At 40.4% G+C, this 14,487-nt stretch overlaps 1 protein-coding gene across 1 annotated transcript in view; it reads right to left on the bottom strand.

Moving 5' to 3' along the window:
- PDGFRL (platelet derived growth factor receptor like) overlaps nt 1–14,487 on the bottom strand; it is a 66,261-nt gene that overhangs the window by 9,339 nt on the left and 42,435 nt on the right. The window contains exon 3 of the mRNA XM_025984538.2: nt 1,405–1,556. Coding sequence (XP_025840323.2) covers nt 1,405–1,556 — 152 coding nt within the window. The remainder of the gene's footprint in view (nt 1–1,404; nt 1,557–14,487) is intronic.

The following is a 14,487-nucleotide window of genomic DNA, read 5'->3' as shown; positions in this document are numbered from 1 at the left end:
ACTTCTACTTATTTCCTGGGGTGTGGTGATAATGGAATGAGATACATGTAACTCCCAAATCGCAGAGCGCTCTGCTAATGCATCTTCTTGCTAGAGAGGAGCTATGTGGGAGGGAAGGGGACACACATGAGATCCTGCTAAAGCATTCACTAATGGCCAGGTCTTAAGATCATTTGGGTCACAGTGGCTACATCAGTGGAGGTCTGAAAGGTGGAAGGATTCAGGATGTAGACAAAGCTCATAAAAGAAAGCCTTCTGGCTTCATCCAAAGTACTAAGGACAACAGTAGCACCAGAGGGTGGCATTTGTAGGATTCTGGAAAGCTGTTCCTTACCTCTGAACCTGTTGGAGAACATTGTGCCCCAAACGTCATTGTGTAGACAGCTCTGCAGAGAAAGGAGACTGGCAAGCTATTTAGCAATGCCTCTTTCTCCAAAAGCAAATTTTACCTGGCAGAAACACACCCAAGGCTGCCCAAGAAGAGGTTTCCCTCTGACCTGTGCAAAATGCACAGGCACCTCACTTGGCACAGGGATGGGGCTGGAGCCACTAGGGCCACAACCTTTGGGAATCTTGACCCCAAATTTCCGCTCACAGTATTCCTAGGAACAAATGTGAGGAGGCCTTTGAGCATCCTATGACTATGGAGCTCTAGAAAGGTCATCATAGGTCCTGAGAGCACAGTGACTAAGAGTCTGCAGCCATGCTGTCCAATAGAGATTTGTGTGATGATGGGCATGTTCTCTGTCTGCAGTGGCCAGGAGGAGCCACCAGCCACATGTGGCCACGGAGCACTCCAAACAAGGTGAGTGCCACTCAGAAATTGAATTTTAAATTGTTTGATTTTAAGTAATTTCCATATAAATCTAAGTAGTCACACATGGGGGCGACTGGGTGGCTCAGGCGGTTAAGCAGCCAACTCTTGATTTCCGCTCAGGCTGTGATCTCAGGATCATGAGATCAAGTGCTGAGCATGAAGCCTGCTTAAGATCCTGTCTCTCCCTCTGCTCTTCTACCCCTCTCCCCTGGCTTGCACACATTCATTCTCTCTCTCTCAAAAATAAATGAATAATAAATAGTCACACATGTTTAGAGGCTGCCGTATTGGACAATGCAGGCACAGACTCTGGAATCAGACTGGGTTCAAATCCTGGTACCGTCACTTACGCATATGACCTCAAGGAAGTATTTAATCTCTCTAAACCCCCTCTTCCCATGGAAGCAATGGAAATGCTGTTAGTACTTACCCTGGAGGGTTGGTGTGAGACTTGTATGAAATGATGGACATAAATCCACAGAGCCCAGCAAACAGGGAGTGTTCTCAATATCTCATCATTAGATATTCAGAAACTCTGGCCCAGTCCAGAATTCTGAAGAATCCCACCAATACACCAAAGAGTTTACCTGTGAAGAAGATGTAGGTGGAGCCTGTTTTGGTCTCGTCTTTCCTGCAGATGTACCCGTGGCAGAGCTGCCCCCAACAGCTGAACTCGCCCGTGTCGGCCGCCGTGGAGTTGACAAGGGTCAGCTGGCCATAGCGCTCGTGCTGCTTCACGCTGTCAATAAAAGCAAAGCCAGCTCACCTGGGCTGGGGCCTTGCAGCCCCCACTCTCCGCGACACTGTTCCCACACGTAAATCCCTGGTGGCCCAGGCAGCGTGCCCTCACAGAGGGCACAAACTACGAAAAGCAGACTTTGGGGAAATGTGTTTGTAGGGGTAGGGTGGTAGTCAGAGAAGCTTCTAAAAAGAAGAAATAACAATTATGTTTACAACTAGAGGAAATTCTGGAGTTTCTTTAAGTAAAATCACTGGTACATTAGCCACACACCCAGAGAAACTAAACCAAAGAGCTCTGGGCAGATGTTGCTTCTCAGGAGTTGGTTTAAACAGCAGTCAACACGAATGAAAGCACACACCATTATCCAGTATGCAAAATCTCTGGGATCAACAAGCATAAATCTCTGAATATGAGCTTGGAATCTCTGAGATGCCACATTATTATAATAAAAATTAAAACTTCCCTTTGGAAGTTTGTGGGGGAAAATGCTTGGTTGCCAAGATCCTGAGCCCCAGTGATGCAGCCCACCTCTGACACAGTATTTAGAACTTTGGGGCATTTAACTTTTCCTCTAGCCTTACACACTATTATTTCTACTTTAATTTTTTTTGTTTTGTCCCTTGTATTTTTATCCTGTTGCATGTGAATATGTTTGCAAACTGCTTCAGTTCCTTCTGAAATGAGGAGAGACATAAATGTTAACATTGAACACTTTTATTAGCTGATCGTAATGGTAATTAATTATATGATATTGTGACAGGAGCCCAGATGTTTCATCAATGGAACAGATGTTCCCCTGCGGCTTATGAGCCTCTGCATGTAGGGATGCCAAAAGAAATGTTTTTAATCTGAGGATGCATCTCAAATATCTAAATGGCTCACCCCTCTGAGGTCCATATGCTTTTGTGATGTAGTTGAGATTCTCCTGTTTGTATTTTGCAGCAACATCAGTGTGGTCACCAGGTTAAATTTAGCACACAACAAAATGTCAGGTTGGTCCTAAACGCAGCCCTGTTCTGGTTCACCACTGAATGGCTGCTTTGCCCACCAGTTCTGCCAAGAGGTGCCTCTGTACTCCCACTCCATCAACTGCCTCCTTTCAACCGAACGGAAATCTCTCCTCCTTCAGGAAGCTTTTAATTAGAATCAACTCTGGATTTCTCCTAGTGATGTAATTAGCTCCCTTGCTCTCTACCCCTCAGACACCCATGGCTTCCTGTTATTACAATGGATGGTAAAAACTTCTGAGGGCTGGGACTGTGCCATATTTGCTTTATATTCCCTAAGCAATAAATCTGTGCAGAGCACACTGTAAAGATTCCCTAGAAATGAGGGCATTGAAATTGAATTGAACCACAGGGTTAGAACTGGAAAGACTCTTAAAAAGAAGGTATCCTGGGCAGCCCGGGTGGCTCAGTGGTTTACCACTGCCTTCAGCCCAGGGCCTGATCCTGGAGACCCGGGATCGAGTCCTACATCAGGCTCCCTGCATGGAGCCTGCTTCTCCCTCTGCCTGTGTCTCTGCCTCTCTCTCTCTCTCTCTCTCTCTCTGTATCTCTCATGAATAAATAAATAAAATCTTTAAAAAAAAGGCATCCATTCAGTGATATATGGAAAAAAGAAAGTACTGGAGAGCTGGGTGAAGAAACTGGATGAAGAAACTGAGTCTCAGAGAGAAGTGACTTTCTTGAGACCCACAACTGGAGGACACTAAGTCAAAAACTTGAATCAATTAAGTATGTACTGAATAGCCGCTCATTAGATAAGCAAATGCATATAAAGCCCTGCATGCCACACCAGGTTCATTGTATTATTCTGATTATAGCTTAATTACATATAATTGCAGACTAGTAGTAACTATTGTGACTACCAGATGTAGTCAATGACAAATAATACACACCCAACACTGGAGATAATTAGCACAGCAAATAAGAGTGGATCTCAAAGATACTACAATCCAGGCAAGGGGTTAAGACTAATAAACATGAAAGGATCAGGGAATGACAAAAGGGGAATTCACAACAAGAACAATAGGAATTCTGAAAAGGGATTCATCCCTGTGGGTTGAAGAGGCTGAAGGCAGCTTTGAGGAGGAGGTGAGACAAACTAGCTTTTTAAAGGCCGGGGGTGGAGTGGCAGGGAAATGAGCTCACTTGCTCAGGAAATTACAGCCCCAGCAGGGCTGGGATGGACCTGGTCTGCTCATTTTACCTCAATGCCATGGCCTGAGTGCCTGGTGGGTGGAAGGCACTCAATACTGATTTGGGGATTTAATATATTATCACAGAGGAGACGGTGGGAGGGGGTTGGGAGTCACCAGGCATCTGCTTGAGAACAGGCAGCAGAGATCCTCAGATTTGGAGGTGTTAAGTGGTGGCCCACCTTAGCCAGGGCAAGAGTGAGGAGAACACACGTGGGAGAGGCAGGAGGAAGAGGGGGAGGTAGGACTGAGAGCCTGTCACTGTGATGAACAGCAAGGGAAGTGCTGGGGCCAGTCTGGGTGTTGGCAGAGGAATGGAAGCAAATTCAAGGCATTTTTTCTTGGGAGACATTTATGACAGACCAGGTATAAGAGGTGGAAGAAAGAGATATATTAGTCATGACCACTTAATTTGTATTTCTATGTGTCGGCAAGAATGGAGTTTTAACCAACTGAGATGGAATCATTGAGAAGAGAAAGGAGATTAGGGGGCAAAATAATAGATCCGCCACTGGAGATTTTGAATTTGTGATGAATTTGGGTCACTGAAGTGTGGATATCAGTTGATGTGACAGTTGGAAACACAAGCCGGGACACAGAAAAGATGAAACAGTACTAGATTTGTATTTGGGAGAGTCATCTCCAGAGTAAAAAGTGAAGCTAAAAGAATGAACTCAACAAGAGAAAGTATAGAAAAGTAATAGAAGATTGAGGACAAATCTACAGCAAAAATGGGGGCCCAACAGGAAAAGGAAATGTAGATAGAAGAGAGAAGCAAGAAAGTATCTTCAAGGATAAGGGTCAAGAAATGGATGCTTGGGATCCCTGGGTGGCGCAGAGGTTTAGCGCCTGCCTTTGGCCCAGGGCGCGATCCTGGAGACCCGGGATCGAATCCCACGTCGGGCTCCCGGTGCATGGAGCCTGCTTCTCCCTCTGCCTGTGTCTCTGCCTCTCTCTCTCTCTCTCTCTCTCTGTGTGTGTGTGTGTGTGACTATCATAAATAAATAAAAATTAAAAAAAAAAAAAGAAATGGATGCTTGAGCTATATGTTGGCAAATTGAACCCCAATAAAAAATTTTTATAAAAAGGAAAGATGGATGCTTGAAAGCTTCATATGCCTTTAAGAGAGATTCATGAACACACACACACACACACACACTTCATTTGGCAGAATGATAGTTTCTGGCAATGACCAAAAGGGTATTTTCATTTGGGAGGATAGTGCTGGCATTCAGCAGATAAAAAATGGAAAGGTAGAGAGAAAACGGAGGTGGATATCTTCCTAGGTGGACCAAAATATCTGACCACACTCCCTGTAGAGCTCAGAACTGGGGTATAAAATCAGTATTTTGTTGATAAATGTTGAGCACCTTCTACAGACCCAACACTTGCTAGCACTGTAGTGATGGAAAGTATAAGATGCCATTCCTACTAGGAAAGTAATTGGGCACATAAAAATTTAACACTTGGGAATAACCCTAGCATCATGAAATCTGCATGCTGTATCTTTAGCAGGATTGGGGGTGGAAGGAAGGAAATCCGCTGGAAAACATTTCTGGATTTTTCCACCCCCTCTTGTATGCAAACAATATAAAACAGGAAACAAATTATTTAGCAGGATTACAGTTTAAATGCCTGGATTTAAAATGTCCATTTCTTTTAATGGTCTCACATAGTCCAAGCAGGAGGCTACCCAAAGGGGTGGACTATGACCTAAGGACTCTGGGGACAGAGTCTGCACACTGAAATGGAGACTAGGATTCACAGAGCCCTGCAAAGAACTGGGAGACACTTCATATAAGGACTTTCCCTTTCTCTTATAACCATTTAACAGATCCCCAGGAATGGAACAGTGGATGGTGTAAAGTTTGAGTGGAGAAAAAGAGGTGCCATGACAAAGTATCCCCCCAAATTATATTTAAGATAAACAGAATTTGCACTGATTAGAGGCATCCCAGCACACCTCTGCTAGGTCTTTCTCTTCCAGACCTGGCCCAATGAGCTTAGTGATAGACAAGTCCAAGTTTCAAAGAGTATTTAAAATTTAAGAGTATTTAATATTTAGGACTGTGGGGGTACCTGGTTGACTCAGTCACCCAGCATCTGTCTTTGGCTCAGGTCATATCTCCGGGTCCTGGGATTGAGCCTTGTGTTGGGCACCCTGCTGGTGGAGAGTCTGCTTCTCCCTCTGCCCCTCCCCCTGCTCTCTCTCTCAAATAAATAAAATCTTTTAATAAAATAAAAAATAAAATATAGGACTGTGTATGTGCATCCACACATGAGTATACATGTGGCCTTTACAAACAGTCTGTTCCTATTAATAGAGGCTTGAAGCTTCTAGCATGTTGCCCAGCCTACTCTTTTCTGGAGGGGTAAGAAGGCTATGTCATGGGACATAGAAAAGGAGGTTGATAACTCTCAAAGTTAGGGATCACTGTGGATCTCACCTGGCCAGTGACCAGGTAATGATGGTGGGGTCCATGTTCCTAACCTTTCCCTAATACTCTATAAGCCAAGGGCAGTAGGTTAGCTCTGGATTACAAAATAATTATCAGTCCCATAAATACTTAATGAGTGCAAATTAAATGAGAGATTCCAAAGTAGACAGTAAGGGACACAATGTTATCTAAATAGCTTCTTCCTTTCAAGTTTCCTGTATACAAAATGCCATGGAAGTCCAAGAAGGGAAACCAGGAAAAGCTTCTGGGCTGAGAAAGTCTTGAGAGAAAAGAAAGATTTCAACATATACAGAGTAGGAGGGCATGCATTCCAAGTTAAGGAGATCCCCTGAAAAGAAACAAAAGGTACTTTTTCATATGATAAAGAAATAGTCGACTGGAACATAGGTGGACAGAGGTCTGTGGTGACAGGCAGCAGTCACCTGAGGCTTAAGATCATAGACTTTGGAGCCAGATTGATGGGATTTAAAGCCTAGCTCCACCAGTACCTTCAGACTCCTTAGCTAGAGCTCCTGCCTTTCACAGGCTGACCACACCTACTTCTTCAGACTTGAATTAACAACAGATAACACTTAGGAGTGTGGGGCATTGCACTAAGCCCTTTGAATAAGTTCAGGACTTAGAACAGTGCCTGACACAGAGTAAGAGCTTAATATATTTTGGATATTGCTAATTATTATGGTCCTTTAGTTCTCATGACCAATTAGGATGGAGGCGTTATTTTTCCTCTTTTACTGATGAGGACATTGAAACTTAGAGAAGTATCCTGTCCACTGTTTTCAAAGTGGGAACAGTAGAGCTTCTAATCTTAGTGTTATGAAGACTCAGCTTAAAATGTTTGTAATTGAAAAGGGCATGGGCTTCTATCATACTGAAATGAAGCAACCTAAAGGAATTTTGACTGAGGGATGGTGCCTCTAACTAGCTTGCAAATCCTATTGAATATGGACACACACCTCAAACAAAAACATAAAAGATCTGATTAAATTACCTGAGTAATATTCTATCCCATTTTCTATTTAAATGGCCAATTAACAGTTCAGTGAGTAATTGAAGGGAACAAGAGCAGGAAAACAACTAGTCATTAAATATCTACTGTATAGGGATGACTGGGTGGCTCAGTGGTTGAGCACCCACTTTCAGCTCAGGTCATGATCCCAGGGTTCTAGGATGAGTCCCATATTGGACTCCCTGAGGGAAGCCCTCTTCTCCCTTTGCCTGTCTCTGCCTCTCTCTGTCTCTCATGAATAAATAAATAAAATCTAAAAAAGAAAATCTACTGTATAATGGACAGCACCTAAGGCACACATTACTTTTTCTCAATTCCATGAGATGGAGATGATCAAACTAATAATAATACATAGGTAGTGCTTACTAGTGTTAAGCCCTGGTTTAAGCATTTTATAGATTTTGACTAATTTCATCCTCATAAAAGCTTTATGAAGTAGGTGCTATTATCTGCCCCAAGTTATAGGTGAGCAAATTGAGGCCAAAGAGGCTAGGTAGCTTTCCCGAGTTAAGTGTTAGAACCACAGAAGAAGAATTAGAAGGTTAGTTTGAATAACGTTCCCAGGGCCACTCAACTATATGAACACAGATATTCTGCAATGGAGACTGTGTTGCCTCTATTGACATGAAACAGAAGCATAAGGAGTAAGGGGGAAAGATGCAATCCAGAATCATCCTCATTCAACATTCACTTCAAAAAATTAATTATTTATCTTCTACCACATGCAAGGAACTATGCCAAGTATCAAAGGAGATAAAGATTCATGTATATTTGCTTGTTCATATTTCAAGTGTTTGTACAGGGCTTGTGTTTAAGCTTCTTTTTAAGAATGTGTCAGAAAATAATTGTTCCACGATATTCTGGGAATGGAGCCATATCAACAAAGTACAACCCTGGGAAACAGACAGCTGGTAAAACATACCAAAGTTTCACAGTTTATGATTTTAAAAAAATGATGAAAAGAAATATGTATGAGAAACTAGTAGAGAACCAAATATGCAAAATGAGGAACTAAGTGAATATAGTTTCAATATCAGAAACTAAGCTGAAACATCCTTCCCTCCTTTCTTTCCTTCCTTCCCTCTCTCCCTCCCTTCCCTGTCTCTCCCCCCTTCTCTCCCTCATTGCCCCCTTTCTCTCCCCCACCTCCTTCCCTCTATTCTTCCCACTGTATGTTTGAGGACTATTCAAGGACCTACTCAAAACTCTTGCAATATAACTACCATACTTCTATTCCAACAACAGGTTATGTTCATGTATGTGAATGGGACTCAGGATTTTTCTACTATAATGACTTATGCCAGATTCTTCTATATTTAAAAAAAAAAAAAAAAAGAAGTAATAGAAGGACCCTGAGCTCACTTCCTCCCAGAACACAACAAAACTATAACTACATATAGAACAACTATCTCTGGAAACACCTTGAAGGCTAGCATAGCAGCTTTATAGATATAAGAAAAAGCAACACTAGATATAAAGCAACTATAGATATAAAGAAAAAGCCACACTGAGATAGGGAGAAGGGTCAAAGACATGGTCTAGTCAGGACCCACAACCCTGGAACAATGAGGAGGTACTCCCTGAGGAGTGAGAGCTTCAAGCCCCACATCAGGAACCCCAGCCCTGGAGACCTAAAATAGGAAGATGAGCCCCAATAATGTCTTGCTTTGAAAACCAACAAGGTGTAACTCCAAGAAAGCCAGAGACTATAGAAAACCAAAACTCCACTTTTAAAGGGCTTGCACACAAATTACTCCCACTAAGACCTAGCACAGAGGCAGGAGTTTGAAAAGTGCTTGGAGGGTGGGGTGGGGAAGGGCACCTGGGTGGTTCAGTCAATCAAGCATCTGCCTTCAGCTCAGGTCATGATCCTGGGGTCCTGGGATTGATTCCAATGTCGAGCTCCATGCCCAGTGGGGAGCCTGCTTTTTCCTCTCCTTCTGCTGCTTCCCCAGCTTGTGCTTTCTCTCTCTTTCTCTCTCTCTCTCAAATATATATATATCTTTTTAAAAAGTGTCTGAGTCACATGTCAGAGCGATTTATTGACTAATTTTTGTGAGGGCTGGAGGGGCAGGGATCCCTAGGAACTTCATCTAGGAAGGAAAGTGCTGGCAGGTATCATTTTATTTTACTCTCCTTCTATCTACCTGGGGCAGGGGGCCCAACACTGGTGGGTGCCATTTCTGACACATGCTCTCTACCTTGCTAGCACCATTCACCCCACCTCCACAATTCTTCTATGGACCCATCTGACCAGCAGATGCCCCACCAAAGTGGCTGCCACTCTGCCACACCCAGGAGGTAGTCTTGGCTAGGGCTGGTACTCCCCAGTTCAACTGCCATACTTGGTGGGCAACTGTGGTATGGATGGTTATCCCTCAAAGTGAATCACATCCTGAGAAGGGGGAGCCTGCCACATATTCCAGCACAACCACATACACCAGCACTACCACAAATCACAACTGGTCCTCACAGCTAGCTGAACCAGAGGCCATCCCTACTCTCCAGCTCTGCAGCAGCTATAGCCCAGCCACAAGAAGGTGTATATGGATCACCCAGGGGACACCCCTGGAGTGCCTGGTTCTGCTGACCCTGGGCGGATTGCTTTTCTGGGCCCCAGAGGACACCTACTACATAAGGCCATTCCTTCAAGACTTATCTACCTAATAAATAGAAACAAACACAAAGAGTCAGACAAAATGAGGAGACAGAGGAATATGACAAAACCTCAGGAAAAAAAAAAAGAACTAAATAAAAGAGAGATAAGCAATCTATCTAATAAAGAGTTCAAAGTAATAGTTATGAAGGTGTTCACTGGGGTACCTGGGTGGCTCAGGTGGTTAAGTGAAGGTATTTAGTGAACCCAGAAAAATAATGGATGAACACAGTGAGAACTTCAACACAGAAAAATATTAAAAAGAACTCATCAGTATTTTAAAAATACATTAGAGAGAATCAACATCAGATTAGAGGATGCAGAAGAACAAATCAGTAATGTGGAAGACAGAGCAGTGGAAGTCATCCAAGTGGAACAGAAAAAAATTGTTTTAATAAAGATGGTTTAAAAGACCTCTAGACAACGTTAAGCATAAAATTCACATTATAGGGATCCCAGGAAAAGAGAAAGAGAAAAGGACAAAAAACTTATGTAAAGAAATAATAGCTGAAAACTTCCCTAACCTGGGAAAGGAACTAGACATCCAGGTCCAGGAAGTAAAAAAGCACCAAATAGGATGAACCTAATAAGGTCCACACCAAGACACATTATAACTAAACTACAAAAAAATTAAATATAAAGAGAAAATCTTAAAAACAGCAACATAAGCAACTAGTTACATACAAGTTATATACATCAGCTGATTTTTCAGTAGGAACTTTGCAAGCCAGAAGAAAATGACATATTCAGAATGCCAAAGAAAAAGTTTGCAATCAAGAATACTCTTTCCACCCAGGTTATAATTTGAAATTGGAGAAGTAAAGAATTTCCCAGACCAAGAAAAGTTAGAGGAGTTCTTTACCACTAAATAGACTTTACAAGAAATGTTAAAAGGATTCACTGGAAGACATTACAAAAGAAAAAAATATCAATGATAAAAGTAAATGTATAAGTAAAGCTACTGGATCAACATTTATAGAGCTAGTATGAGGGTTAAAAGATACAAGTAGTAAAATCAACTATACCTACAATAATTAGTTAAGGAGTATATAAAATAAAAATATGTAAGATATGATGTCAAAAACATAAAACATGGCAAAGGAGAATAAAATTTAATGCTTTTAGAATGCATTCAAACTTCAGTGACCATCAACTTAAAGTAGGCTATTATACACATAGGTTGTTATATACAAATTTCATGATAAAAAACACAAAGGGAAGAGACCAAGGAAAAAAGTAACAGAGAACTAAAAAACAACCAGAAAAAAAATAGCAATAAAAACATACCTATCAAGAATTACTTTAAATGTTACTGTACTAAATGATTTAGTCAAAATATATACAGTGAGGGGTACCTGGGTGGCTCAGTGTTTGAGCATCTGCCTTCGGCTCAGGTAGTGATCCTGGGGTCCTGGGATCGAGTCCTGCATCTGGCTCCCTGCCGGGAGCCTGCTTCTCTCTCTGCCTAAGTCTCTGCCTCTCTGTGTCTCTCATGAATATATAGGCAAAATATTTTTTTTAAGAAAGGCATACAGTGAATGAATGGGTAAAAAAATAAGATTCCTTTATGTGCTGCCTACAAGAGACTCACTTCAGACTTTTTTTTTTTTTTTTTAATTTATTTATGATAGTCACAGAGAGAGAGAGAGAGGCAGAGACATAGGCAGAGGGAGAAGCAGGCTCCATGCACCGGGAGCCTGATGTGGGATTCGATCCCGGGTCTCCAGGATCCCGCCCCGGGCCAAAGGCAGGCGCCAAACCGCTGCGCCACCCAGGGATCCCATCACTTCAGACTTAAAAGCACATTTAGACTGAAAATGAAGAGATTTTTAAAAAGACATCCCATAAAAATGGAAATGAAAAGAAAGCTGCCATAGCAATATTTATATCAGACTTTAAAACAAAGACCATCACAAGAGACATAAAAGGGCATTATATAATGATAAATGGATCACTCCAAGGGGATATAATGATTGTAAATATCTATGCACTCAACATTGGAGCACCTGAACATAAAAAGTAAATAATAGCAGTCATAAAGGGAGAAATTGAGAGTAATACAATGACATTAAGTGACTTTTAACATTCCATTTACATCAATGGATAGATTATCCAGACAGAACATCAATAAGGAAAGAGTGGGTGGCTTAGTCAGTGAAGTGTCTGCCTTCAGCTCAGGCCATGATCCCAAGGTCTTGGGATCGAACCCCATATCACACTGAGTCCCTGGTCAGTGGGAAGTCTGCTTCTCTCTCCCCCCTCCCTCTGCTTGTTGCTCCCCGCTGCTTGCACTCTCTAATAAAAAATAAAATAAAAATAAAGAAAACAGTGGCCTTAAATGAAACATTAGACTACATAAACCTCATAGATATACACAGAATATTTCATCAAAAAACATCAGAATGCACATTTTTTAAAAGTGCACAGGGAACAGTCTCCAAATTAGGTAACGTGTTATGTAACAAAACATGTCTCAATAAATCCTATCAAGCAGTTGGTCTTTTCCAATCACAACAATCTGAAACTAGAAAATTTCACAAGAATAAAACTGGAAAAAAACACAAATGAGGCTAAATAACATGCTGCTAAATAATCTGGGTCAATGAAGAAATCAAGAGGAAATTTTATAATACCTTGAGAAAAATTAAAATGGAATCACCATGCTCCATAATTGCAGGGAGCAGTATATAGCGACACAGACAACCTAAAGAAATAAGATAGAAAATAAACAATCTAACCATACATTTAAAGTAACTAGAAGAAGCATAACAAACAAAACCAAAGTAGTATAAGGAAGAAAATAATAAAAGGAGAACAAAATTAAATAAAATATGTACTATAAAAAAGTGAAAAGATCAATGAAACCAAGAGCTGTTTCTTGGGAAAAAAAGAAACAAAACTGATAAACCTTTAGCCAGACTCATCAGGAGAAAAAAGAGAAATGGCCCCAAAAAAATCAGAAATGAAGGAGAGGTTACAACTGATACTAAGAAATACAAAGGAGTAAGAGATGCTGCTATGAACAATTATACACCAGCAGCTTGAAGAGTCCAGAAGGAAAAAATTAATTCCTGGAAATATACAGTCTTCCAAGACTAAAATCAGAAAGAAATAAAATACCTGTACAGAATGATTATTAGTAATAAGATTGTAAACAAAACCTCCCAACAAAGTCCAAGACCAGACAGCTCCAGAGGTGAATTCTGCTAAACATTTAAAGAAGAGTTAACAGCATACTTCTCAAACTAGTCCAAAAAATGAAAGAGAAGGAATGCTTCCAAATTCATTCTACAAGTCCAGCATTATCCTAAAAACTAAACCAAAGATATTATTTAAAAAAGAAAATTATAGGCCAATATACCTGATGAACACAGATGCAAAAATTCTCAAGTATCAGCAAGCCAAATTCAAATATACCTTAAAAGAATAATACAGCAATTCCATCTGTAGGAATAAATCATAGCTACCTATATGTTTACGGCAGCAATGACTCAGATAGGAAAAGTGAGAAATAATCTGAAATTCTAGCAATAGGGATTTAGTTAAACATAGTATGGCATTATAGGCATAACACAGAAAAGTATGCATGATATGTTAGGGAAAAAACTAATCATAAAACTGTACATTTTGATACAATTATTTTATATATAAAAATAAAACTGGAACCTTACATCTAACAGGGATAGAAAAAGAACAAAGTGCAAAGTCAGTAGGAAGAAGTAAATAAAAGATGACAGCAGAAACAAATGAAATAAAGACTAAAATCGATACAACAGAACAATGAAATTAGGAGCTGATTTTTTGAAAGGATCAACAAAAGTAATAAGTCTTCAGCCAGACTCATTAAGAAAAAAAGAGAGAGAACTCAAAATCAGAGATGAAAGAGAAGTAACAACCAACACATCAGACACACAAAAGATTATACGAAAATATTATGAAAAATTACATGCCGACAAATTGGACACCCTAGAAAAAAATGAATAAATTCTTAGAAGCATATAACTTTCCAAAACTAAATCAGAAAGAAATAGAGAATTTGAACAGACCAATTACCAGCAATGAAATTGAATCAGTAATCAAAAAACTCCCAACAAACACAAATCCAGGACCAGAGATCTTCACAGCTGAATTCTACCTAACATTTAAAGAAACCATACCTATTCTTCTCAAATTATTTCAAAAAATACAAGAGGAAGGAAAGCTTCCAAATTCATTCTATAAGGCCAGCATTACCCTGATACCCAAACCAGGCAATCACTACCAAAAAAGGAAACCAAATACCAATATCTCTGATGAATCAATGTAAAAATCCTCAACAAAATATGAGCAAACCAAATCCAACAATATACTTAAAAATCATTCACCATCAAATGGGATTTATTTATAGGATGCAAAGATGGTTCAATATATGCAAATCAATCAACCTGACACATCACATCAACACAAGAAAGGATAAAAAATTTGACCATCTCAATAGAGTCAGAAAAAGCATTTGAAAAAGTACAACATCCATTCATGATAAAACTCTCAACAAGGTAGGTTTGGAGGGAACATATCTCAACATAATAAAGGCCATATATAATAAACACACAGCTAACATCACA

The sequence above is a fragment of the Vulpes vulpes genome, chromosome 7, assembly GCF_048418805.1.
Source record: "Vulpes vulpes isolate BD-2025 chromosome 7, VulVul3, whole genome shotgun sequence".
NCBI classification, from domain to species: Eukaryota; Metazoa; Chordata; class Mammalia; order Carnivora; family Canidae; genus Vulpes; species Vulpes vulpes.
This window is presented reverse-complemented; position numbering and strand designations above follow the sequence as displayed.